This window comes from Aedes albopictus, chromosome 2, assembly GCF_035046485.1.
Source record: "Aedes albopictus strain Foshan chromosome 2, AalbF5, whole genome shotgun sequence".
Taxonomy (NCBI): domain Eukaryota; kingdom Metazoa; phylum Arthropoda; class Insecta; order Diptera; family Culicidae; genus Aedes; species Aedes albopictus.
Genome location: NC_085137.1, coordinates 493,254,696 through 493,281,326, shown reverse-complemented (window position 1 = coordinate 493,281,326; position 26,631 = coordinate 493,254,696). Strand labels below are relative to the sequence as shown.

At 39.8% G+C, this 26,631-nt stretch overlaps 1 protein-coding gene across 2 annotated transcripts in view; it reads right to left on the bottom strand.

The window, feature by feature from the left end:
- Positions 1-6,724: 6,724 nt before the first annotated feature.
- The window catches only part of LOC109423344 (syndecan), a 158,350-nt gene continuing 138,443 nt past the window's right edge, over positions 6,725-26,631 (bottom strand). For both annotated transcript variants that reach the window (XM_019698290.3, XM_019698291.3), the window contains exon 5: positions 6,725-10,877. In XM_019698290.3, coding sequence (XP_019553835.3) covers positions 10,705-10,877 — 173 coding nt within the window. In that variant the 3' untranslated portion in view covers positions 6,725-10,704. The remainder of the gene's footprint in view (positions 10,878-26,631) is intronic.

The following is a 26,631-nucleotide window of genomic DNA, read 5'->3' as shown; positions in this document are numbered from 1 at the left end:
TTTTCACTCAAGGGAAAGTCATAATACAAGGTATATGCGGTTTGCGATATAGGCTGGGGTGATCCAATCAGTGTACAATTTGTACAACAATGGCAACAATGGATCGATCGTTGGACACATGAAGAATTCCATGAGGTTACCTCTTTTCCCTTTTGTCAAAAGGTATCAACAGAATGTTCTTTCTGACGTGTGAAAAGAGCCCAGGCTCCACTCCCTCCGGCTCGTTTGTAGGCGTGGATTTTTTTTTACCACTTCATGTCAAGGTCAGAAGGAGTCGACGGGCTTGGTAGTCTAGTGGCTACCACTTCGGATTCGTATGCATAAGGTCCTGGGTACAATCCCTGGCCTGTCCCTTTCCTCATACTTTCTATAGTTCTATATACTTTCTCTTTCCTCTCTACATGTACAACTTATTTATAATATATATAATTGAAAACCCGTTTCTCTTTCTTTCACAGTACAGTATTTATCTATCAGATAACGCCTACGAGTTATGCAATCAAATCGAACTGTGCCGCATTAGCTTCACAAATCTATCACCTTACGCCTGGCATCCACGCACCAATGTGTGAACCCTGTGCCAACCATATCCCACCAACACTCCGACATCCGCATGAATTTGTGCAGACGCAGAAGTATATTCGGTCTGATGTGGATACAAACGATTGCGATCACTTTCTTCCACTGCCCCATACTGACCTGCAACCTGACGTGGCAGGCGGCATTGTCGCTTACAAATAGAAGATCACCAACCCTCACACACTGAAGATGTCTGCTAGTCCCCGGTAGAGATTTCATTGGTTCCTTTTGTGGTTGTAGCTGGTCTGGCGATACTGGAGTTGCATCCACGGGTGGTCAATCAAGCTCAAGCTCAAGCTTTATGTCAAAGTCAGAAGGAGTGAAATAAAGCGCTGGGTAGTAATAGTTACAACAGTATTGACTTACCTAACAGTGGAGCGGTGCAACATGAGCTTTTGTATAGCCTCTTCATCAGATCATGCAACACGGCCGTTCGCCGATTTGTCACACGCCGTGGTCCTCCAGCTAAAATCTACAGCGATAATGGTACGTGCTTCCAGGATGCTAAGACAAACAATGCCCTTCTATCGACCTTCACGAGTGCCCATACCAAATGATTGCCAAGTAACACAACTTGTTACATTAGTGTACGAAATACACGTTTCATACAAGAGCCTTTGTTATATTGCACATGTGCATAACTCATATTTATACACTTACAGGGGATGGCCAAAATGTTTGGGATAGGCAACTTTTTTTTCCCACAAAAAAAAAATCAACATGCTGTAACTTTTTATAGAGTGCATAAAAAAATCTCAAATTTTGAACGCTTGTCAACCTATTATATGTGCATCATTGGTACAAATTTGGGCTTGATTGATTAATGATTCGCAAAGTTAGAGCCGTTCGAGTAAAACACTATTTTTAAGACAACTCATTTTTGAGCTGTCATATCTCGGATACCAGTGAACCGAATTAAATGATTTTTTTAACGTTTATCAACAATATATTGATACTTAATACGACGTTATAAAATGTAATATTTTCTCACGGCGAATTAAGTTATACCGGGTTGGAATTTTGACCCATATAGAAGAAAATAGGTCAAATTTACAATACCACACAAAAATTACGAAATGTGTTCTTCCTTCAATCTAAATAGGCTCCAATATACACTACCCGTCATAAGTACGGACTCACAAAAAGTATTGCAACAATATTGCATCACCCTGACTCACCTCGATATCTCCAAAACCTGAGGACTTACAAAGATGCTGTCTTCAGGAAAGTTATTCAGAAGACCAAAAGCAACAACTTTTCTGAAGGCGGCATTTTTGTAGGTGTTTTGGTTTTAGAGATATCGAGGTGAGTCAGGGTGATGCAATATTGTTGCAATACTTTTTGTGAGTCCGTACTTATGACGGGTAGTGTATCTGATTAGTGATAGCTTGAGAACAGAAGTGAAAAATCTGTGGATATCAACACTAAAATTTAATGACATTGATGTAAAAAAATACATTATTTCGAGAAAAATCCAAAAATTGTCAATCCATGATAACTTTTTTCAACGTTTAAAAAGTACCTATGTTTAAATAGTTTGTGAAGCATTTGCATATTGTTAGTGTACGTTCAAAATTTAATTCAATTCGGTTCACTGGTTTCCGAGATATGACAGCTCAAAAATGAGTTGTCTAAAAAATAGTGTTTTACCCGAACGGTTCTAACTTTGCGAAACATTAATCAATCGAGCCCAAATTTGTACCAATGATGCACATATAATAGGTTGACAAGCAGTCAAAATTTGAGATTTTTTGATGCACTCTATGAAAAGTTATAGCATGTTGAAATTATTTGCGAGAGAAAAAAAAAAGTTGCCTATCCCAAACATTTTGGCCATCCCCTGTATATCACTGAAAAAGCGCAAAAAATGGCGGCTTGTGAAACATCATTGATGTTATAAAAGATGTTTTTCAATACAATAGTAGAATAAACGATGATGTATTCAAGATGTTTTCTCTAACATTCCAAATACAAAACCCGTTATAGCCAAGCTAGCATAAATCCTTCGCAAAATTGATTTTTTTTCACATCCATGTGATGACTAAAAATAATTTTCAATGATTGAATTTGCATAATAGGTAGTTAAAAATGTCCATGTTCGTTGATATGAAATTCATGTGCCGTTCCAAATTTATGGTGAAATGAGCACAATCAGTCTACAAAAATTCATGCGCTTCACCTCCGAATGGAGATGAGAATGGAAGTTGAATCATTTTTTGATGTTTCTGAAAGTTCCCCATGTTTTCCAAAATCCAAAATCCGGTCTAATACAGAGTCGTTAAAAAAAATGGGAATCTTCTTCAAAATCAAATGATATTCTTATTTTAAAAAACGATTGGCGTAGAAAAAAAAGCCTAAAATGGAAAATTAAACCAATTTGATTCGTTGAAATTCCATATTTTTTATGTGAGAACTAACACATTTTAAACACAACATGAAAGATTTTTTTTTGGAAATTGTACGGCATAATCAAATAGATGTGTTCGTACACATTTACGTACACAGTTTATGGTTGATGTTATATCTAACATATATTGATTTCTCTTTAAGTGACTAAAATATCTGATATTAGTTTTTGGATCCTCATAAAATATTGAGATGTATCAATAATTTTAGAAAACACTGTAATTTCTTCGGTCTGGAAAAGGAACTAACAGTTCAAACATACAGGGGATAGACAAAATGATCGGGACAGGCAAAATTTTCACTCTTCAAAAAATGTTCAACTAGCTGTAACTTTTCGAAAAGTGCATCAAATATTCTCAAATTTTTACTGTAAGTTCATCAACTGGTTGTATAGCAGTGGTTTAAATTTGGAAAAGATCGGGCCATTCTCCACGAAGTTATAAAGATTCTTGGAAAAGGTAAAATTATCCGATAGCCAACTTTGAGCTGTTATATCACCGGATTCAATGAACTAAATGCAATGAAATTTTGACCATTTATGACTTATATTATGAGCTATGAAAAACCGTTTACTTAACATAAAATTTTTAATACGGAAGAAAATTATAACGATTAGATTATTTTTCTAATAAAACACCAAATTATCCAAAACTTCAACATCGCTTCAAAATTCAAGATGCAAATTATAATTCATTTAATTTCCCTCTAATTGACTCATATATAAATGTGTTTTGAAGGAAAGTAACAACATAGCCGCCAATAAATTGGAAAAGCAAAGGAAATCATATTGAAAATAGACCAATTTGTTAAAAAATCGTGAAAAAAATAAAAACGCTATAACTTCTTCTCTTGTTAAAAATTTTAAGTAAGGTCAAATGTTTTCCAGGGTTCATTACATAAGTCATAAATGGTCAAAATTTCATTGCAATCGGTTCATTGAATCCGGAGATACAACCGCTCAAAGTTGGCTATCGGATAATTTTACCTTTGTCAAGAATCTTTATATTTTCGTGTAAAATGGTCCGATCTTTTCCAAATTTGGACCACTGATACACAACTAGTTGATGAATTTACAGTAAATATTTGAGAATATTCGATGCCCTTTTCGAAAAGTTACAGCTAGTTGAACATTTTTGAAAAGTGAAAATTTTACCCGTCCCGATCATTTTGTCTATCCCCTGTATATGTGTGCTATATTTCATATTTTGTGCATCTCATTAACATGTCTGCAGAACATAATTTCAATTGATAAAAATACATTGAAAAAAACATTACAGTAACGTATTTTGAACAACCTCTTGCGGGACAATTTACAATGTTGTGCCTTGGTTTGTTTTTGAATACCAGATTTCCACATCAGTAAAACAATAACAAATATTGCAGACGAGTGCGAGCTGCGCGTTCAAAAATTTTTTTTCTTCATTTCATGTGGTATAAATTGAAAAGAAGAGATTGCCACAGGTAAGTAAATGAGTTGCGTAACAATGTGAGATGAATATTACACCCGAGCTACCAGATCATTTTAAGGGTTGATTTAAACTAAACTAAATTATGGATCAATGAACTTTAAAACCAAAAAAAATGACCTGTTTCAAACATGTTTTAACATATTGGTGATAATTTTGTATTACTGGATGTTTACATAACATCTGTATCTGAAGGAAGATGAATATGTAAATAACTTGTTTTGTCGACGTCAATAATACATCATAAAATTGCCATATTACTGCTCAGTTTTTTTGCAGTTTGTTATCACCATACATTGCTTAAACAAAGATTCAACTAAAGATGTTTACATTTTCATTAATAATACTATACTATAACATCTTTTTGAACTTTCATTTCTGAAGATGTTTTCTGTGTTACTTGGGTTGTTCATTCCTCCCACGCATTCCACATAGACGAATCGTGGGACCATTTAGTACGGTCTTCAAGGTTACCATTAAAGCAGTATAGTATCAGACACTCCTAGAAAACCATATGATGAGACTCTGGAATCTATTCTAGTCGAGACCTCTCTTCCCTGGAGTCGGCAGACCAAGAATCACTAACACCTAACCATTTTCTCTTGAGTAACTCGAGCAAATAAAAAATTTCACCGTCTCCACCGATACCATAGCAAGGGGCTCTACGAAATAATCGGAAATAAGCGCAATCGATCACCGATTAGTTTTGGTATAGATAAGTGAAAGTACACCAACCAGTGCACCGGGTTTGCGAAAATGCGGGATCTAAAAGTGAATCAGAATCCATAGCCGTGTAGAGAAAACAGCAAAAGGAAGAGATGGACGAGTTTGTTAAGCGCTAGTAGGGACAAAAGTTTTCAGTAGACCCGTGGTAAATCTGGGCATCGCGTAGAGCAGTGAACCTGATGACACTTAACATGGTGGCTCCAGAGAGGATCCAAGACTTCATCCAGGTTCTCGGATGGGGGATGTTATGATACATTCTTACTTGAATTTTAAGGTGGGTAGATTCTGCACATATATCATTATGTATAAAACATTCAGTCAATTGCTATAAAGCTGTACCGAGGCCCGTGGTACAGTGGTTACACGTTTACTTCATAAGCGGGTGGTTTTATGGGTTCAATCCCAGTCCGGTACTTAGAATTCGTCAGTTGCTCTCCCCTGAATGCGTCTGACACTTGACCCTCAGCCTATAGCTCGTCGCTTACCAGTCTGTTGTCACCCCACTCTTCGTAGAACAATCGCAGCGTGATTGCAAGCAGTTGGGGGGTCGCGAAACGAAGGTTGGGAAACCATGCTATAGCTCTAACGGACCGAAAAACATGGATATCGGTGAACGGCAACTCATAATGGACAACCTACAATCGGACTGGAAAAGGAACAACGGCCACACGCCACACATCAACATCATTATGCTCATCATTCTACCATGGACAGGGTAAAAAAGTGACAGCATCACAAAGGCAATCTATATCTATATAGATATAGATATAGTTTGGAATTGCATAGTTCGATTAGCTTTCACAGCGGCTGTGTTAATATATAGAAAAAGTTAAGAAAATCATCTAAAAATACATGAAAATTGTGAAAATACTGAAATTATTATGAGCAGAACAGGAGTTCAACACGATCGCAGTAAAACCAATCTAGAGTGTGGTGCTTAAATGAACTCAAATTGTAAGCCACCCCAACAACGGCAGTACAAAGTTTTCCGGGACAGCTAGTTAGTTTGATAAAATAGGATAAAAACATTAAGGCGTTGTACAAAGTGAAGTGCGGCTGCCAATTGGAATCGCTCACGTAGTGCCCTAGTGGACAAAAGAGCTGTAAATTAGGTTTAGTGGTTAACCCTTTCCTTCCCACGACTTTGAACGACTATTTCTATGCCAAGAAAGCGTTTCCGAAAAAAGTGCTTGAACAAAAATTATTGCAAATTGGCCAAATTTTTCGAAATCAACATAAAAATTTTTAGTTGTAAATCAATAGCATTTCGATTGTTTATCAATAGTTGCACTATTGAAACAAGTAGTTGGGAGTTGGGTTTACCTAATGAGATTACAATCATATTTTAAAAACTATTGCATCATATTCATCTAATTTCGTTTGTCTCGAGTTCGTCGAAAATTGATGGTGCTCTAGAGCAACCATGGGAAGTAGAGGGTTAAGAATAAAAAAATGAGAATTGTTGTAGAATTGAATCAATTGCTGTAAAATTAACTAAGCTGTAAGTATGGCTTTCTTTCATCGTTTCCAAGTTACAAAAACGCAACTTTTTTTATTACACTGTAAAGACTTCTTTATTTACATTTGTCCCTTACATATGTGTGTCTGTGTGTTCGTCGGCGTCCAATGTTCTGTTTCTTCTCGTTCATATTTCGGTCTGTGAGTCTTCAGTATCTGTGTCCGTATTTCTGTGATGTAACTGTTTGTTTTTCTTTCTTGTATATTAAACTTATTCTTTAGATAATATTTCTAATGATTTCTGTTTTGCATCTTTCCTCTTCTGATTTGCAATAATTATCCTCTCTTCAATTATCGAGTTTTCCTCTTCTGAACTATCTTAATACATTCGATACAATTCTTGTATTTTTATTTTGTTTCTTCTTGTTTCCGATCATTCCGATCTTTTGTTCGCCTATTCGATATACTCTCTGTGTATCTATTTATTGTTTTGCTTTTACAATTTATACCGCACTTCTGATAGGGTTGCTAGTAGTTCCGGGTGCGGCATGAGCGCACTTTTGCATTTTAGATTTTTTCCAATAAATTTCTTGTCTATAATTCTATCGAAATCTTTCCAAACACTGAGAAGAGAAATGATAGCTGCAGTTTGGAAAATGAGTCGAGTTAGTGAGTGGAAACTGAATTTGAGAAAGAGTTTTGAAAATGTATTCATTCACCTTCGTTCGGAATGTTTTTATTTTTTCTCGCGGCTCTGATTTGTTTCGTTTGCTGATTTTGAAGCGATGCGAAAATAATAAATGCAATAATTCTATGAACTTCTTTGTTTTGCTGTTGCTACCGGGAGATTCCAAGCTGTTGGGATGTTGTTGGCGATTTTGCGTTCGCCGCTTGCTGTGGCGGAAGGAAGAGGGAAGTGTTACCAGCTAAACTTAAATCTTTCCCAATGGCACAAAAATAATAAATCGAGAGGGAAGGGATTAATATTAAATTAAAGATTTTCTTTCGAATTATCCTTTTCCTACAATCAGTCTCTAGTTAGCGCATGAAATTATATCAAGGAAAGGGAGATGTGTCAACGTAAAAAGTGAATTTTGAAAGAAATAGGAAAGAACATTGGAGGTTGCATTTCCTCAGTTTGTGGGAGTTCAGCTTTAGGCCTTAGAATCGTCGTTTACTCATCCTATTAGTGCGTTAGTTTGAGAGGGGTTAGTTTTTTGGTTTTTGTTTATTTTGCAATCATTTTCATCACTGGTTTAAGTTTGATTTGCAGCTTGAATCTATGTGATGGTTAGTGGAGTTTTTGGAGGTTACTGTGATTGGACGTGTCTGTGGGAGAAGCTGTCGTAACGGGTAGCTTCGGTAAGCTGCCGCAGCACCGATAGATGGCACTGCTGTGCGGGCGTTGGGTTTGCTCTTTGTTGTGGCGAGTTGCAATACAAAGCACATGTTAGTTGTAAGTGATCCATTTCCGAGTGATAAATTGTCCATCCAAATACGGCTTGTTTTCGGCGTATCTTACTAGTCAGCAGTATATAGGTTCGTTTGCTTGATATTACTCTATATATAGGATACATTTGCTTTTTCTCATCTGTAAGCGATATCTAAATAACGGGCAAAACAACGAAAACTGAGCATGGTTACAGATTTTCCTAAATATGAGTACATTTTTTCTTATTCTCGGGCACGTGCAAGGTTTGGCTGATCAAACAAGTAAAAATATAATCCTCTCTCGTTCTGATTGAGAGATTTTTTATCTGGTTACTATGGTAATACTTGTTTTCATTTTGGGAGCTTGCATGGTGAACACGCCTATTTTGATGGGTGAACATTAGGTTGGATCCATGGCGTCACATCTTGTTTTTTTTTTGTTGGTTTACTATGCTAATTACAATGATAATCATAATAGTAAATTTTGCGACCACTGGATTTATACATACGTTTTATTTGCAATAGTTCTGTTAATAATTTAGTAAAAAGCTAGTGTGTATGTGTGATATCAGTTCGATACATCTTTCACTTAATAGTGTTAAAAAACAAGTTGTCTTCCTCAAAGTCATCGAATCGCCCGATGTCTCCTGAGAAAGAGCCACCCAAAATCTTATTTCGTTTACCATTCCACACTGACGAAAAAACATCCCAAAAATAAAAAAAATATAACTTTCTAGTCATTATGCACTGATTCTCAGCCCATACCTTTTTCGAAAGGATATCGAATACCTTCAAACAATCCCACGAATTCTTCCGAATAAACCATTGATATTCTAGTGGGCCTCGTTACGAGAAAGTTAGTTTTTTTCACTTTTGGAATGTTTCCAATGTGCCAATTTTAACTCATTCAACCAAAATCAAAACGCCACGTTCTCTGCTGACGAATGGTGTCTACCTACAATGTACGAATTTTTAAAATCCAATCCATTTCAGCTTACGATTCCTCATGCCTATTTGGTTCAGTGTATTTGAATCTTCCTCAGATGGCTCAATTCCGTTGCATAACTTTAACCAACATAGGACTGTAACCGATCTTTGCTGAATTGGCAAATGTATTCCAAACCATTTTGTCCGAATTCACCCTAACTTATTCGCTTTGTTTGCACTTTTACCCGAGCTGAGACACACTGAAAAATATCTGTTGATCAATTCACCGTTAGTGTTTAAGTTGCACATTTCGCTAAAATCGTTCCTCCTCAAACCTGGATTTCCACGTTCTAAACAAAAAGGACGAGCCGAATAAAAACTCTGCTAGATCGAGCGTTATTGCTATCAGGATTAATTTGAACCGATCCTATTTCGTTTTCATTAGACTGTTTACTGATTTTAACTGTTTCTTATTGAGTGTTAAAAAAGTGTTATAAGTAATTGTATAAATAATAATAGTTTTATATATACTTTTGTCCTATACAAAGATTTCTCATTTTTCTCCGATACTTTTTTTTTGCATTTTAATTGCCATACTTTAACAATAAAGTATCAATTGTTTTCCTCCGTATACGGATGAAAAGTTCAGTGTTTTAGATTTTCCTATATGTGATTCTCAAAATTTTGTTCGAAAATAAAATTGCCGTGACGCTAGAACAGAAAAGAAGGCGACCAGAATCAAAAAAAAATAAAATAAACTTTATTTCCTCTCTATAGTGCCTCCCACTTCTCCATCGCTAAGCATTCCATTATAAATATGTAACATCTATTTACTCCTATATAAACGATTTTAGCCTTTTCCTTACACGTTAAAACTTTGCCTGTTTTCAATCTTCAGCGTTATTCCACTGCGTATGAGAATGAGTAAATATGCCTGCCATCCGTAATAAATGCTGCAACGTTACACTTTTAATCTTTATGTTACTCGCTAAAAAGAATTGAAAAAAAAACAGTTGCCACGATTCCTACTAAAGGTATTTGTTTGAAAATAAACCGAAACGTAAAATAAAAATATTTATAATCGCGCTCCCGAGTAGGCGCTGGGTGCACTGCACCCGCGCCTACTGCGGTTTCCTCCTCTGTCTCGCTCTCTCTCGCTGTTTATCTGTTCCCAAAAAAGTAAACAACCAATCAATCGCCTACCAATAAAACATCGAATATCGCACCGTTAAAAATCCTCCACTGAAATTCTCCGTCGACACGACTCTACAGTTCGGTTGTAACTCGCCCCGTTTGTGTAGTTTTATATGCCGCCGTCACTCTCAGCTTCAATACGTTTCCCTTAAAGAATTCTCTCGGAAAGTTTTGTTTTGTTCTTAAACGTCTTAAAAAGCAATCTACCCGCAGCTTTCTGTTTTTTTTTGAGTTATTTGATTTCATCTACATTCTAACGCACGCGCCTCTCGCTAGTTGTTTCCGATCGTTAAGCCTTAAATTCCTCTACCGATATGGCCATCCCCGCTGTGAACCGCTCTCAAATCAGACAGAATTAGCATGCTGTTCTTTTCTCTGCTTCGATGCCTTTTGAGGAGATTGTGTTTGTGTGTGTGTGTAAGAGAGTGAGAGAGCAACGTCGATGCACACGATTCTACTCGTACACGAAACGCGCAGCAGCTTACAAATCACCGTCACTGGAGTCGATCGAGTAGTCTCAGGCGTAGAATTCCCGATTGTTGGCGTTCTTGGCGTAGGTGTTGGCCGTTGGGGACCGCTTGGGTTCGTCCAGGGCGTAGCTGCCTTCGTCCTTTTTCCGCATTCGGTACACGATGAACATCACGACCAGGATGGCGCAGAGTAGGCCGACTACGGCACCTCCAATCACAGCTGCGAATGGAAGAGATTGAGAAAAAGGAGGATTAATTAATTGTGTTATGTGTTACTCATAGAAACTTTTAAAATACGGTAAACGAATAACCCAGGTGATTTTTTTATGCGTGTTAAGATGATGACAGACAACACCTGGAGGAATATAGAGGAAGAAAAGTTCGCTGAAGTCGCGTCTAAGCGAGCAAAAAGTACAAAAGAGCGTGGGCGAACTACCTAGCAAACAAAAGCGAGAAATACGGAAATACCGGAGAGAGGGAACTCCTGGACGGATTCCCCAGAGGCAACTCCTAAAGGAATTCCCCAGAGTGAACTCCTGGGGGGATTCCTCACAAGGAACTCCTGAAGGTTTTCAACAGAGAGGACTCTTGGAGAGATTCCCCAAAGGGAATTCCTAAAGGGTTTCCCCAGAAAGAACTCCTGAAGGAATTCCCCAGAGGGAACTCCTGGATGGATTCCCCAGAGAGAACACATGGAGGGATTCCCCAGAGAGAACTTCTGGAGATTCGGAGATTTATCAAAGGGAACTCTCGGAGAGATTCCTCAGAGGAAACTTCTGGGGTGGTTCCCCAGAGAGAACTCATGAAGGGATTCCCCAGAGAGAACTCCTGGAGGGATTCCCCAAAGAAACTCCTGGAGGGTTTCCCCAGAGGGAACTCCTGCAGGGTTTCCCCAGAAGGAACTCCTGGAGGGGTTCCTCAGAGAGATCTTCTGAAGGGATTCCCCAGAGAGAACTCTAGAAGAGATTCCCCATAAAGAACTCCTGGAGATATTCCCAGAGGGAACTCCTGGATGGATTCCCCAGAGAGAACTCCTGAAGGGATTCCCCAAAGGAAACTTCTGGAGAGATTTCCCAAAGAAACTCCTGGAGGGATTCCCCAGAGATTTATCAGAGGGAACTCTCAGAAGGATTCCTCAGAGCAAACTTCTGGAGTGGTTCCCCAGAGAGAACTCCTGGAGGGATTCCCAAAAAGTAAATCCTGCAGGGTTTCCCGATAGAAACTCCAGGAGGGATTCCCCAGAGAGAACTCCTGGAGGGATTCTCCAAAAAAAAAACTCCTGGAGGGATTCCCCAAAGAAACTCCTGGAGGAATTCCCCAAAGAGGACTTCTGTAAAGTTTCTGGAGTGATTCCCCAGAGATTTATCAGAGGGAACTCCTGGAGGGATTCCCCAGAGGTAACTCATGGAGGGATTCCCCAGAGGGAAAACCTGGAGGGATTGCTCAAAGAAACTCCTGGAGGAATTCCCTAGAGATGCATCAGAGGAAACTCTCGGAGGGATTCCCCAGAAGTAACTCCTGCAGGGTTTCCTCAGAGGGCACTCCTGGAAGGATTCCCCAGGGAAAACTTCTGCAGGGATTCCCCGAAGAAACTCCTGGAGGGATTTCCCAAAGAAACTCCTGGAGGGATGCCCCAATAGGAATTCTTGGAGGGACTTCCCAGAGATAACTTCTGGAGTGATTTCCCAGAGATTCATTAGAGGAAACTCCTGGAGGAATTCCCCAGAAGTAATTCCTGCAGGGTTTCCCCAGAGGAAACTCCTGGAAGGATTCCCCAGAGAGAACTCCTGGAGAGATTCCCTAAAGAAACTCCAGGAGGACTTGCCCAGAGATTCATCAGAGGGAACTCTTGGAGGGATTTCCCAGAAGTAACTCCTGCGGGGTTTCCCCAAAGGGAACTCCTGGAAGGATTTCCCAGAGGGAACTTCTGAAGGGATCCCCCAGAAATTCCCCAGAGAGAACTTCTGGAGGGATTCCCCAAAGAAACTTCTGGAGGGATTCCCCAGAGATTCATAAGAGGGAACTCCTGAAGGGATTTTCCAGAGAGAACTCCTGGAGGGGTTCTCCAGAAGTAACTCCTACAGGGTTCGCCCAGGGCCCAGAGGAAACTCCTGAAGGGATTTCCCAGAGAGATCTTCTGGAGGTATCCCCAAAAAAACTTCTGGAGGGATTCCCCAGAAATTCATCAGAGGGAACACGGCGTGTGTATGGGAAAGGTTTATAACAAAAAAATAGGCATCGTCAAATTTTTCGTTATTCAAAAATAGAGGCTTTCAGCTTTCATTTGCACGGTCCCTCAAAAAAATCCACCGAGGGATCTCGAACAACTTTTTCAGAGTACTGTTTTTCCCCATACAAAATGAACGGTTCCAAATTAATCCCTATTTCTACTTAACAAACATTCCCAATTTTTGTATGAAAAAGTTCCCCCGATGGAATATTTCGATGTTGGGCTTGAATGAAAGCTAGAAGCGTCAACTTTCACGTAACGTAAAAATAAGCGATGCCTATTTTTTTGTAATAAATTTCTTCTACCAGACACACCGTGGGAACTCCTGGAAGGATTGCCCAGAAGGAACTCCTGCAGGGTTTTCCCAGTGGGAACTCCTGAAGGGATTTCTCAGAGAGAGCTCCTGGAGGGATACGCCAAAGAAACTCCTGAAGGGATTACCCAGAAATTCATCAGAGGGAACTCCAGGAAGGATTCCCCAGAAGGAACTCCTGGAATAATTCCCCAGAGGGAACTCCTGGAGGGATTGCCCAGACGAAGTTCATTTGAAAGGTTTTCCAGAAGTTCCTTGAGAAGTTCTTTGCGGAGTAATTCTGGCAAATCTTTCAGGATTTTTTTCAAAATATATTTCCTGAAAATTTGATTTTATCAGAAAATTGTCCCGAGAGCTCCTCCAATAAATCTTCCAGATCTTTTTTTCCTTCTACAACTTCTTCTGCAACTCCTTTTCGGATTTTTTTTTTAATTTTCATAGATGTCGCCGCGGAATCCTTCAAGAAGTTCCTCCACAGTTTTTCTGCGATTTTTCCAGAAGTTCCACAAAACTTTAATAAAGTTCCTATGGGTTTTTTTGTCGGCTGTTCGAGTCCGTATGAAGTTGATCATCAATATTAACTTCTTTTCTCGATCAGCCTAGATAGCTGTGTAGTGTCGGTAGCGATTGTCTCAATTGGCTAAGAATAACACTACGGACCGCCTGTTCCGGTGGTAAGAATCCACCAACAGGTGACCCCTAATTCATGGTGTGATGCGGCTTTATGCTTACCGTGCCTAGGAATGAATGGCTAGGGGGGTCTAATAAAAACCTAACCGCTAACGGAGCCTGTGGAGTACCAGGGCGCTCTCCACAGTATGTAGCCCTTACTGCGCTAACCGGAGCAATGGTGCAGTGGACCTTGTGTTTCTCCGAGACAATCAGCTGCCCTTCTTTAGTCTCACTTGAGGCTAAATAAGGGCGGGATTATGAAGATGTTGTTAATTAGTTTAAATTTTCACCTATATGGTTTCGCATTATGCGATTTACACAGTGTATTCTGTGTATCCTCGCCTTTGGCGTTTTCCAATCGATACCGATTTGGTTTTATTGTTGCTGTTCTTTGTTGTGCTGCTGTTGCGAAGAGTTCAATCTTACCTAGTTTGGGTAGTGGCTACGGTTAGGATAGCTCAGATCAATCTTCAGCATAAAAGAACAGCAACGATCAATCTTTGCAGACTTATGCAAAATGGTACAGCCCAAGTGGCCTTGGTACAAGAACCTTACTTTCGTAAGGGAAATTTCTATCTAGGTAACCTTGTGAACCCGGTGTTTGCCACTTTCAGTAAACATGAAATGGCAAACTCGCGTGTCATGCCTCGAGCCTGTGTGCTTGTCAACAACGCAATAGTTGCTACACTCATCTCTGAACTAACCACCAGAGATGTATGTGCTATCACAATTGATGTATCTGTTGGAAACCTCAACAGGAAATACGTCTATTGTTCTGTGTATTTACCACATGATGAACCATCCCCTACGGATGCTTTCAAACAAGTCATCGCATACTGCACTTCAAAAGGCGTTCCGCTAATTGTTGGCAGTGATGCTAATGCTCACCATATCATCTGGGGCAGCTCAGACATTAACTTGAGAGGCTCCAGTTTGATGGAGTATTTAAGTAGTACAGATCTTGCATTACTTAACATAGGCAACCGCCCAACCTTCATGGTATCTGCTAGAGAGGAAGTGTTAGATATAACGCTTTGCTCTAGCAGAATTAGTCACGAGCTGACCAATTGGCATGTGTCAGATGAAGAATCTTTATCTGACCATCGCTATATCTTTTTTGAACATTTAAATGTTACTTCGCAAACATTGCGTTTCAGGAATCCTCGGTCAACAAACTGGGATCTTTATACTGATTTGGTTGCAGCCAAATTTCATGGATATTCACCATCCATTGACACTCCAAGTGATTTAGATGATGCCGTTGATACTACAACGACCTTCATCATGGAAGCTTTTGAAGAAGCATGCCCTCTACGGTCTGTGAAGATCACAAGAGGAACCCCTTGGTGGAACTCTGATCTGGCGAAACTCAGGAAACAATGTAGAAAGAGTTGGAACAGACGACGTTCGGCTGGTTCGGAAGCTTTCAGGTCGGCTCGCAAGGCCTACAGGAAAGCTCTCCGGTCTGCTGAACGATCCGGCTGGAAAAACCTTTGTACAAATGTTTCCAGCTTGAGTGAAGTCAGTCGGTTAAACAAAATCCTTGCGAAATCTAAGGATTTCCGGGTGAACGAACTTCGTTTGCCAAATGGCGATCTGACTTCCTCTGATGAGGAAGTTCTGGAATGCTTATTCAGCACACACTTCCCTGGATGTGTGGATATTACATCTTCGGATGATCCTGATGTCTTTTCTTGTAGTTATGATTCTTTAGCTTCGGCTCGGAGTATTGTAACTATAGAATCGATTGAGTGGGCTCTTAATAGCTTTGCTCCTTTCAAATCTCCTGGGGCAGATGGGATTTATCCTATTTTGCTTCAGAAGGGATTTGATTATTTCAAACATGTTTTGAAAAAACTACTTGTTTGCAGTTTTGCTAGAGGGTATATTCCCAAATCCTGGAGGGATATTACTGTAAAGTTTATTCCGAAAGTGGGTCGTGCGTCGTATGAAGAAGCAAAGAGTTTCAGACCTATCAGTTTGACCTCTTTTCTTCTGAAATGCTTAGAACGCATTGTGGATCATCATATCCGTGATGTTCATCTGGCCAACGTGCCTCTTCATGTGAACCAACATGCCTACCAATCTGGTAAGTCCACTGTGACTCTTTTACACAAGGTTGTTTACGATATCGAGAAAGCATTCGCTCAAAAGCAATCTTGTTTGGGTGTTTTCTTAGATATCGAGGGTGCCTTTGACAACGTGCCTTTCGATGCCATATTGGAAGCCGCACGGAGTCATGGTATATCTCCAATGATTTCCAATTGGATTCACCAAATGCTCAAAAACCGATATCTCTTCTCGACATTGCGTCTAGCAGGGATTAGGAAATTGAGTGTTTGTGGATGCCCCCAAGGGGGAGTCTTATCACCGCTTTTGTGGAATCTCGTAGCAGATACGCTATTGAGGCAACTCAATAATAGCGGTTTTCCTACTTATGGTTTTGCCGACGACTACCTAACATTGTTAGTTGGTATGTGCATCAGCACCCTTTTCGACCTGATGCAAAACGCCCTTCAGGTAGTTGAGGGTTGGTGTCGCCAATATGGCCTTTCGGTTAATCCGAGTAAAACATCTATTGTTCTTTTCACGGAAAGGCGAAACCGTAATGGCGTTCGACCTTTGCGTCTCTTTGATTCTGAAATCGATGTGACTGAACAGGTAAAGTACGTTGGAGTCATTCTTGATTCCAAGCTTTCCTGGACACCTCACATTGAGTTCAGAATCAAGAAAGCTTATATGGCCTTCGGGCAATGCCGGCGTACTTTTGGTACAACTTGGGGTCTAAAACCCAAGTATATCAAATGGATTTACACAACTGTGGTTCGGCCAATATTGGCTTATGGATGTCTTGTGTGGTGGCAAAAGGGTGAAGTGAGAACGGTCCAATCAAAATTAGGCCATCTCCAAAGGATGTGCTTAATGGCGATGTCTGGAGCGTTCTCTTCAACTCCTACGGCAGCGCTAGAAGTTCTCTTTGACGTTGCCCCACTACACATTCATCTCAAACAAGAAGCCCTTTCTTGCACTTACCGGTTACGGGTACTCGGTCTACTAGAGGAAACTCCTGTGAACCGCAGTTCAACACACACCTCGTTGTTTCCACTTTTGGTGAATTGGGACAAAATTGTCCTTGCTCCAAGTGATCTTACAATTGCTTGTAATTTTCCATATAGGACATTTTCCACGAAATTCCCTTCCCGGGAAGAGTGGACATCTGGTTATCTGGAAAGAAGTATTTCAGACGGCATCGTATGTTACACTGATGGCTCCCTTCTCGAAGGTCGAGCAGGTGCTGGTGTTTATTCTCGTGAGCTAAGGCTGTATCAGTCTTATTCACTTGGTAGACACTGCACCGTTTTTCAGGCCGAAAGCTTTGCTCTTATGTGCAGAGTGCAATCAGCACTTCAGCAGCACGTAATGGGCAAAGTAATATACTTCTGTTCAGATAGCCAGGCTGCTATTAAAGCACTTGCTTCGGCCAACTCCAGGTCGAAGATAGTTATCGCTTGTCGAACTCAAATCGAGGAGCTGAATTCAGCAAACGCTGTTCACCTTCTATGGGTACCTGGTCATTCTTCCATCGCTGGAAATGAATTGGCTGATGAGTTAGCTCGCTCTGGAGCATCACATGACTTCATTGGCCCTGAGCCAGCTATTCCGATATCGAAGTGTTGGATTAAGCTTCAGATTCACACCTGGGCTGTCACTCAACACAGACAATATTGGAATAGTTTGGAGTCATGTCGTCAAACCAAATTGTATAGTGCTGAGCCATCTCTACGGGTGGCGAAGTATCTAACTAATCTGTCTAAGCAGAATTGCAGCATGCTGGTCAAAGCATTGACTGGCCACTGCCGACTCAGCTATCACATGGCGAATATTCAGCAAGCTGATTCATTTGCCTGTGATAGCTGTGAATCCGATTATGGAACTTCGTATCATTTGATATGTAACTGTCCAGTTTTCGCGCAACTGCGTTTCCGAGTATTCGGTAAACACTTATTAAGTGAAACTGACTTCAGAAACCTGAATCTTCAGGATATTCTGTTGTTCTTAACCCGCTGTGGTAAAGAGCTATAGGCTTTCTTTCGCTTTATGCGTTATTACAGTGCCCTTTTCAGGGCGCTGTTTGAACCCATTGTGGTACGCTTGTGCGTTAGTACCCTCTTCCAGGGTATTTTTTCCTATTTCCCTACCTGTCCCTATCCCCATCCAAATCCTTTTTCCTTCCTTTTCCCTCAGGTAGATGATGAAATAGGCTGTTATTTTGGCGATGGCACAAATGTCCCAAATGGAGGATAACGTGCCTCTGGAGCCGGCCTTCTGATACCTGATACCTGATCCCCAAAAAAACTTCTGGAGGGATTCCCCAGAAATTCATCAGAGGGAACTCCTGGAAGGATTGCCCAGAAGGAACTCCTGCAGGGTTTTCCCAGTGGGAACTCCTGAAGGGATTTCTCAGAGAGAGCTCCTGGAGGGATACGCCAAAGAAACTCCTGAAGGGATTACCCAGAAATTCATCAGAGGGAACTCCAGGAAGGATTCCCCAGAAGGAACTCCTGGAATAATTCCCCAGAGGGAACTCCTGGAGGGATTGCCCAGACGAAGTTCATTTGAAAGGTTTTCCAGAAGTTCCTTGAGAAGTTCTTTGCGGAGTAATTCTGGCAAATCTTTCAGGATTTTTTTCAAAATATATTTCCTGAAAATTTGATTTTATCAGAAAATTGTCCCGAGAGCTCCTCCAATAAATCTTCCAGATCTTTTTTTCCTTCTACAACTTCTTCTGCAAATCCTTTTCGGATTTTTTTTTTAATTTTCATAGATGTCGCCGCGGAATCCTTCAAGAAGTTCCTCCACAGTTTTTTCTGCGATTTTTCCAGAAGTTCCACAAAACTTTAATAAAGTTCCTATGGGTTTTTTTTTGGCTACATAGATGCTCTACCGAAAGTACTTACAGAAGTTCCGTTGTGCGTTCGTTTGGGAGTTCTTTCTAGAGTACTTCCAGAGGATCCTCGGAAAATATTGTTTTTTTAGTTTTTATTTTTGTGTATTTTAACTTAGATGCTAATTCTACACTCCCTCGGAAAATACTTGAAGAAGATTTTTTGAGAATTTATTCAGTATTTTTGGAGTTCTTCCGAGTATTTCTCTAAAAGTTCTTCCCAAAGTTTATAGGAATATCTTTCTTAAGATGCTTTTTTTTTTCGAAAGTACTATTGGAGATTCTTTCAATTGTTCTTCCAGGTACTGCTCCATGAACTTTGGCAAATCTCTTGCAAAAGTGAAGTTCTACTAGATTTTCTCCAGGAGTTCCTCAAAAATTCGTCCAGGAGTTGCTCGGAAAACCGTCCTGCAGCTCCTCGGCAATTCCTCCAAGAGTTCCTCGATTCTTTTTTCCAGAACTTCCTGGAATCCTCCAGAAGTTCCTCGGCAATTCTCCCTGGAGTTACTCGGAAATTTCTCCAAGAGTTCCTCGGAAATTCCATTAAGAGTACTACTGAAGGATTTGCCGTGGAACTCTTGGAGGACTTCCCGAAGAACTACTGGAGAATTTCCCGAGGAACTGCAGGAGGACTTCCGTAAGAGCCCCTGGTGGATTTTCAGAGGAACTGCTAGAAGATTTGACGAAGAACTACTGGAGAATTTCCCGAGGAACTTCTGGAGGAGTTCTGAAAGAACTTTTGGAGGATTTTCAGAGAAACACCTGGAAGATTTCCCTAGGAATTTCCAAAGAACTCCTGAAGCATTTCCCAAGGAACTCATGCAAGATAACTTGAAGAACTCATTGAGGATTTCCCGAGGAACTTCTAGAAGATTTTTCGAGGAACTCCTGAAGGGTTTCCCCAAAAACTCCTGGCATATATGTCAAGGAACTACTGGAGGGATTCCCGGAGGATTTCCCGAGGAACTCCTGGAGGCCTTTCTGGGGAGCTTCTGGAGAAAATTCAGTAGAATTTCTGGAGAAATACCCGAGAAACTCCTGGATGAATTTTCAAGGAACTCTTGCGAAACTTCTGGAAGGATCACCGACGAACTCCTGGAGGTATTTGTGCGGCGATTCTCACCGAGAACCATCAGCCGAATTCCCACAGTATTCTTGAGGCACTCCTGGAGCAATTCTCGAAGAACTACTGGAGAAATTCCTGTAGAATTCCCAAGATACTGCTCCAGGAATTCCCGAAGATCTCTTGGAGGGAATCTCGAGAAACTTCTGCAGATTTTCCGGAGAACTCGTGCAGGATGTCCCGAGGAGCTTCTGGAGGAATTCCCAAGGAAATTCTGAAGGATTACCCGAGGAACTACTGGAAAATTTCCAGAGGAACTCCTAGAAGATTTCCCGAGGAACACATGAAGGATTTCCCGAGGATCTCTTGCAGAATTACACGAAAAACTCCTGGAGGTTTCCCCGGGGAACCTCTGGAGGATTTTTAGAGGAACTCTTTCGAGTTTCCCCAAGAACTTTTGAAAAAAATGTAGAGGAACTCCTTGTGTAATTCCCGGAGGATTTCCCGAGAAACTCTTGGAGGATTTTCTGAGGAACTCCTGGAGAAATTCCAGTAGAACTCCTGCAGTAATTCCCAAGAAACTCCTAGAAGAATTCTCGAAGAACTACTGGAGGGATTACTGATATTGTAGAATTCATGAGATTTTCCTACAGTAATTCCTTAGGCATTTCTGGAGGAATTCCCAAAAAACTCCTGGAGAAATTCGTAAGGAATTTCCGAGGATCTAATGGAAGAATTCCCGAGGTGCTCCTGAAAAATTCCCATGGAACTTGTGGAGGAATTCCCGAGGAATTCCTGGAGGAACTCCTGAAGAACTTCTGGAGACATTCTCGAGGAACTCCTGCAGCAACTCCTGGGTCCTGAAGGGATTTTCTGGGACCTCTTGGATAAATTTCTCGAGAAATCCTGGAAAAAATGCCGAGGAACCCTGGAGAAATTCTCGAAGAATTCCTGGAGAAAATGTCGAGGAAGTCTTGGAGGATTTCCCAAAGAAATCGTGTAGGAATTCCTAACGAACTTCTCGAGGAATTTTCGAGGGATTCCTTGAGAAATTCCCAATAAAATCCTGGAAAATTCGCGAGTAATTTTTGCAGAAACTACCGGGTCCTGGAGAAGTTTCCTGGAACATCATGGATGAATTCCTCGTGAAATCCTGGAAAAAGGCCGAGGAATCCTGGGGAAATTCGTGAGTAAGTCTTGGAGAAATTTTCGAGGAGCTCCTGAAAAATATATCAAGGAACTCAGGATTTCCAAAGAAATTCTATAGGAACTGCTGGAGAAATTTCCGATGACTTCCTGCAGATATTCCCGGTGATATTCAGTATCGACTTTCAATTGGGATCAATCTCATATATTCCTAGAATATATATGCAAAGTGTCATTATGATAGATCATTCTATGCCTTGATTTATTTGGACATAGAGTATCATCGTGTCACGATATACGAATGCAAAAACGGTCATTTGTCAAAGAAAACTTATGGTTAATAACTGTACCCATAGAACACTATAGGCAGGTTGGCAGCTATTAATGCAGGGCTTCAAACCTAGAAGCAGGAGAGAATGCCAAAGAGCAGTAGTAAAAATCCGAAAGTTGCAATCCTTGTTGATCCGCGAATGACTAAGACAAGCAGTTTTCTGGTAAAAAAAACTTTAAATAACTTTAAGACAAACTTGCCAAAAGAAACTTGTCAGTAGACTAAGAAAATGAAAAATTTAACTTAATCAAAAGTAGCTAGAAACTTATTCGCCCGAATTAATCATTCCCGATTTCCTAACTTCTTATTCCAATAGGTTAATTTATCCCAAGAGAAATCAACAATTCTTCTTTACGCTCAAACTTTCGCAATCCCTCGACAACTTTCATCTTCAACCCATAAAACACTCCAACTGCCGCAGCAAGCAAAGTGCCAACCCAAACAAGCAGCAACCTACCCATTCACGTTCAGGAGAACCATTAGTTATCCCGTGGATTATTAATGCGCAAATAATGTATTATTACCAGCCGAAGGGATTTCGGGATCCGCAGCCTGGCAATGCCGGCTTCAACCAAGCGTTAAACCCCCAAACCGAGTAGCCTCCTCGGGGGTCACGAACAACAAAAATTGGACCTGAATCAATGCTGACCCCCCTTTCTATTCCATCCACCAGCTTCAGTCGTTCTATATTTAGTGAAAACCAACGATTAACCACGCCGACGACGACGGTTGTCAATCCTCATCGGTTCGCTCTAGTTAGAATACGGGTAACCGTCGCGCTCTATGCAAATTCCCCATTCGGATGACTGATCCACACTCCGCAGATACTGTCCTAGGTGGTCCGTCCGAAGACCACACCTAACGAGATAAGTTTGTGCAGCCGGCGGTACCTACCTCTAGTCTAGTGTCTTCTTCGTAATTAATTTTGGGTTCAACCTTTCACCAATGACTGGCGATGCCGCTAATCTCCGGCCACCCGTTGTTCGCAAGGCTTATCGACTGGCATCATTAAAATTTAAATCCAATTTCCCTCCTAAATCAATGCTGGAGATTGGGCTCCATCAATGTCGAAATGTCGATTTTGGTGTGGGGAGCAGGGGTTCCCAAGAACGGGGGTGAATGTGCGCGTTGCTCAAGCCCGCATCCAGCCTGCTGCTCATTTGGAATGCAGTTTGTATTGTAGATTTCCGTTTACGTCGACAATTTACATCACAAGTTTGCCATGTTGAGTCTAGTACTACTTTTAGAAAGGACCTAAGTAAAACATTGTTGAAAAATTTCAAAAAAATATACAGGGGGTGGCCGCAATTCTTCCGAAATGTTTTAAAAGATAATGTTGAAAATATCTTACATGGATTGCTTCGGAAAGTATTCCAAGATTTTATTTCAGAATTTTTTTAGTGATTTCTTCAAAAATCTTTGAGAGATTCCTCCAGAAAATTATCGAAGTATTTACTTCAATCCATTCTTGGATATCTCCCAAAATTCATTCAAAAATCATCCAGGTATTTTTTCAGTAGATTCTCCAGCAATTCCTTCAGAAAATCTTTCAGGGAGTTCTTAAAAAAATCTGCCAGTATTACCTTTCGAGATTTCTTTGAAAATTCTTTAGGGGGCATCCATTAAGTACGTCACGCTCAGTGGGGGGAGGGGGGGGTTCTGGAAAGCGTGACAAGCAATGCATTAAATATACGAAAAACCCGTACGAAGGGGGGAGGGGGGTCGAAAAATCCCAAATTTTGCGTGACGTACTAAATGGATGCCCCCTTAGGAATTCTTCCATGGATTCCGTTAGAAGATTCTTAGTTTCTAGAGATTAATACTCATAGAACGCAATACGAGACAGGACACAAAACTTTATGGCTCTCACAACAAATTTGGTTTGTTGTAAGAACTGTTAGTGTTGTGTCCTGTCTCGCGTCGCGTTCTATGTGTATTGTCGTGGTTCTTACGTTAGCACAAACCTCAAGAATTTGAAGTTCTACGGATTACCTCAGAAATTATTTTAGAATCTATTTTATGAATCCATCCCTGAACTCCATCCGATATTGCTCCATGGATTCCTTTAGAAAACCTTCCACCAATTCCTTTTGGAAAGTTTTCCTTTTCTTTTAGAACATCTTCTATGGATTGCTTCACAATTTCTTATAAAGATTTCTTTATAAATTCTTGCTGAAATATCCCTGAGGATTCCTAATGAGATTCCTCCAAAAATGTGTCCATGGACTTCTATAGATTTCTTCCAATATTAATCAATAAATTAATTCAGAAAGTAGTCCAAGAATTCGGTCTTAAAATCTAACAAAGTTTTTATCAGAACTCCTCCGGCGGTTTTTTTTTTCAGAAATTTTTCTAGGGTTTCTTTAAGAAATTTCTCATTGACTTCCTTCAGATATTTCCTCATAATTTCTCAAGCAATTTCTCTAACAACTCTTTTAGGTAGATTTCTATGGGTTCCTCTCCAAACTTCACCAGGAATTACTTCTATGGATTCTTCTGCATTCTTCTCGGGAATCATTGGAAATTTCTATTCAGATTCTTATAGAAATTCTTCCAAAATTGCTTCCATAATTTCATTCAGTAATTGCTTAACAAAATTTCTTCAAGGATTTATCTAAAAAATTCTGCAAGAATTTCTCTAGACCTTCTTGCGTTTTAACTTTTAGTGATTTAGGCAGGAATTCCTCCACAGATTGCTGCAGAAGTTCATACAGAAAAACCTTGAGGATTCTCCACGGATGCATTTGAAAATAAATCCTAGTCATTTGCACGAATGTTCCTTTAGAAGTAGGGTATTGGTTCCCTTATTAACCCTAAAAGGGATACCTTCATGGCCTCAGTTTCGTCACCTCGCTGAGTGTGTTCCATCAAAGACGAGCTCTGAAAGGCGCCTGGGGTCTAATGGACCCCAGGTATCCCTTTTAGGGTTAAGCATGTGGCTCCCATTTTCATCCTACGAAAAACAAAGGATTGAAGCGCTGTTTGTTTTGTTTCATATTTTTGTATTTTTTTGTTAGAAGTGAGCACCTATGAAAACAAAAAGAACGGAATCAATCGGTGCCGTAATCGCTTGTTTTCGAATAGGAGGAATATGGAAGCGTGTGATTACTGATGGAACACATACCCTATCTCAAGATTTTTTTTTCAAGGATTTTTTCAAACGCTCCCAGCCAGCAGTTTGGTGTCTCTATCGAATTTGCAACTGAAATATGTAGTCACACATATATAGCACTAAAGAAATCGTATACAATGCGCGAAACAGGCATATACATACATACTAAGGTGGAGGCCATATCGAAACATATATACGATTGCTGCGATTCCATTCAACATGATTTACGATTTCTCGAAAAATTTCTACGATTTCGCCGATTATCTCCGTCTAAATATACGATTATGCACGATTGAGTGTACCGATATACGACTCAAGATTTTCAAATTAAAAAAAAAAACAATTTGTGTTCAGTGGGAATCGAACTTAGGTACTTTGATTGAGTACTGCGCGTTATCTCTATTGGCTGTACTGCCAAGTTGGAAGTAGAGAGTTCAAAGTGAATGGGATGAAACGAATTAAAATTAGCATGATACGGTGCGATACTTCTGGTGGGAGCGTTGTTGTTGTGCATTGAGTGGCACCAAAACCCGAGCAGGAATGAATAACTGACTTATAACCAAGGCCAGGTATCATACCAAGACAAGGTATTGGTCGGTTATCCAGGTATTTAAAATAACTTATTTTGGTATTTTTTTAGGTATTGATAAAATACCTCAACGAGTTATTGGTTTGGTGTTGAGGACTGCTTGAGGTATTATTCAATTATGGGAAAAATGCTATTAAGTGATGCTTTGCAAGAGACTCGGAATTCACATCGTTGTTGTAATCTATATACCAATTATTATAAGATATCTGGTAATATATAAATAGTATGAAAACCTACATATCTGGTTACAATTGAGGGAGTTAGAAGCAAAGGGGTGTAAGTGACAAAAACCCACTTTCGAGTAAATGAGATTTAAAGTTTTTGACCAATTTTTTATCCCATACCAAATGTATGGAGCTTCAAAATCAACCAAATTTTCACAGCTTTATTGTAATTTTTCCAAGCATCGTAGAAACAAACTTAAAAAAGTTCCTGAGAGCTTGAAATCTGAAGAATTTTATGATATGTTCAGCTCAAAATCGACAAAATGGTCACTTACACCCTTTGATTCTGGGCCCCTTAATTATTGCTACCTTAGCTGGCATGTGTCAACAAGAAAAAAAAAAACTAATTTTTCCTTTCCTCCATCAAATATGTTAACAAAACCATTTACGATTTCCGAGATTAAAATTCGACTGTTAAAAGTGCAGTAACAATCATATGCGACTGTTAAAATGAATATACGATTTCGTTCACTACGACGCAAGTATGACACAAACGATATACAATATTCTTATCGTTGTATACGATTGCATCGATTTTGATCATACCTCTAGGAAGGCAGCTCGATTTAGCAAATTTATATACGATAAAAACGACAATTTTCACGATGCAAAGGAATGGGCATTTTTTTATTATCGTACAAATTGGGCCGAAGGGTCTCAGATTTTCATGAAACATTTTCCACAGGTAGGGCTCATGGATATATGAACAAAAAAAATTGAGGAAAATTCAGGGACGCCTGTTTTCCCGGAAAACTCAGGTAGATTTTTTTTGTTTTCCCCTGACACTACTTACTTTGAAAAATCATAACTCAAGAACGAAACATCGTAGAAACAAAGTTTTTTTTTATAGAAAATGAAAGCAAATTTTCTCAGAAATAAAAAAAAATATGAACTGGAAAAAGTTTCCCACAAAATTTTCCACAGTTGAGAAATTCGTAAAGAAAAGCCGGAAAAACTATGCCCGAACTCGTGGACAATTTGGGAAAAAATATTTTTGAGAAGGTTATTTTATAAGCTTAAATCGCTGAAATTTTTGGAATGCACTTTTTTTTCGTTTTTTTATGTCTTTATTTATGAGATTTCCAGCCCGAGGCTGATTCATCTCAGTTTTTTCGTTTTTGAGTTAAGGCCAATTTTGTTGAAAAATGTCCAAATGTGCCATAAAAGCCTTTTCTTTGAAAAATCATAACTCAAGAACAAAGCATCGTAGAAACAAAGTTTTTTAATGCAAATGAAAGCAAATTTTCTCAGGAATCCAAAAAAAATATGAAGTGGAAGCCTATATTATACGGTCATTTTTCACAAAATTTGCCATAACTCAGAAACAAAAATCAAGTGCATTCCAAAAG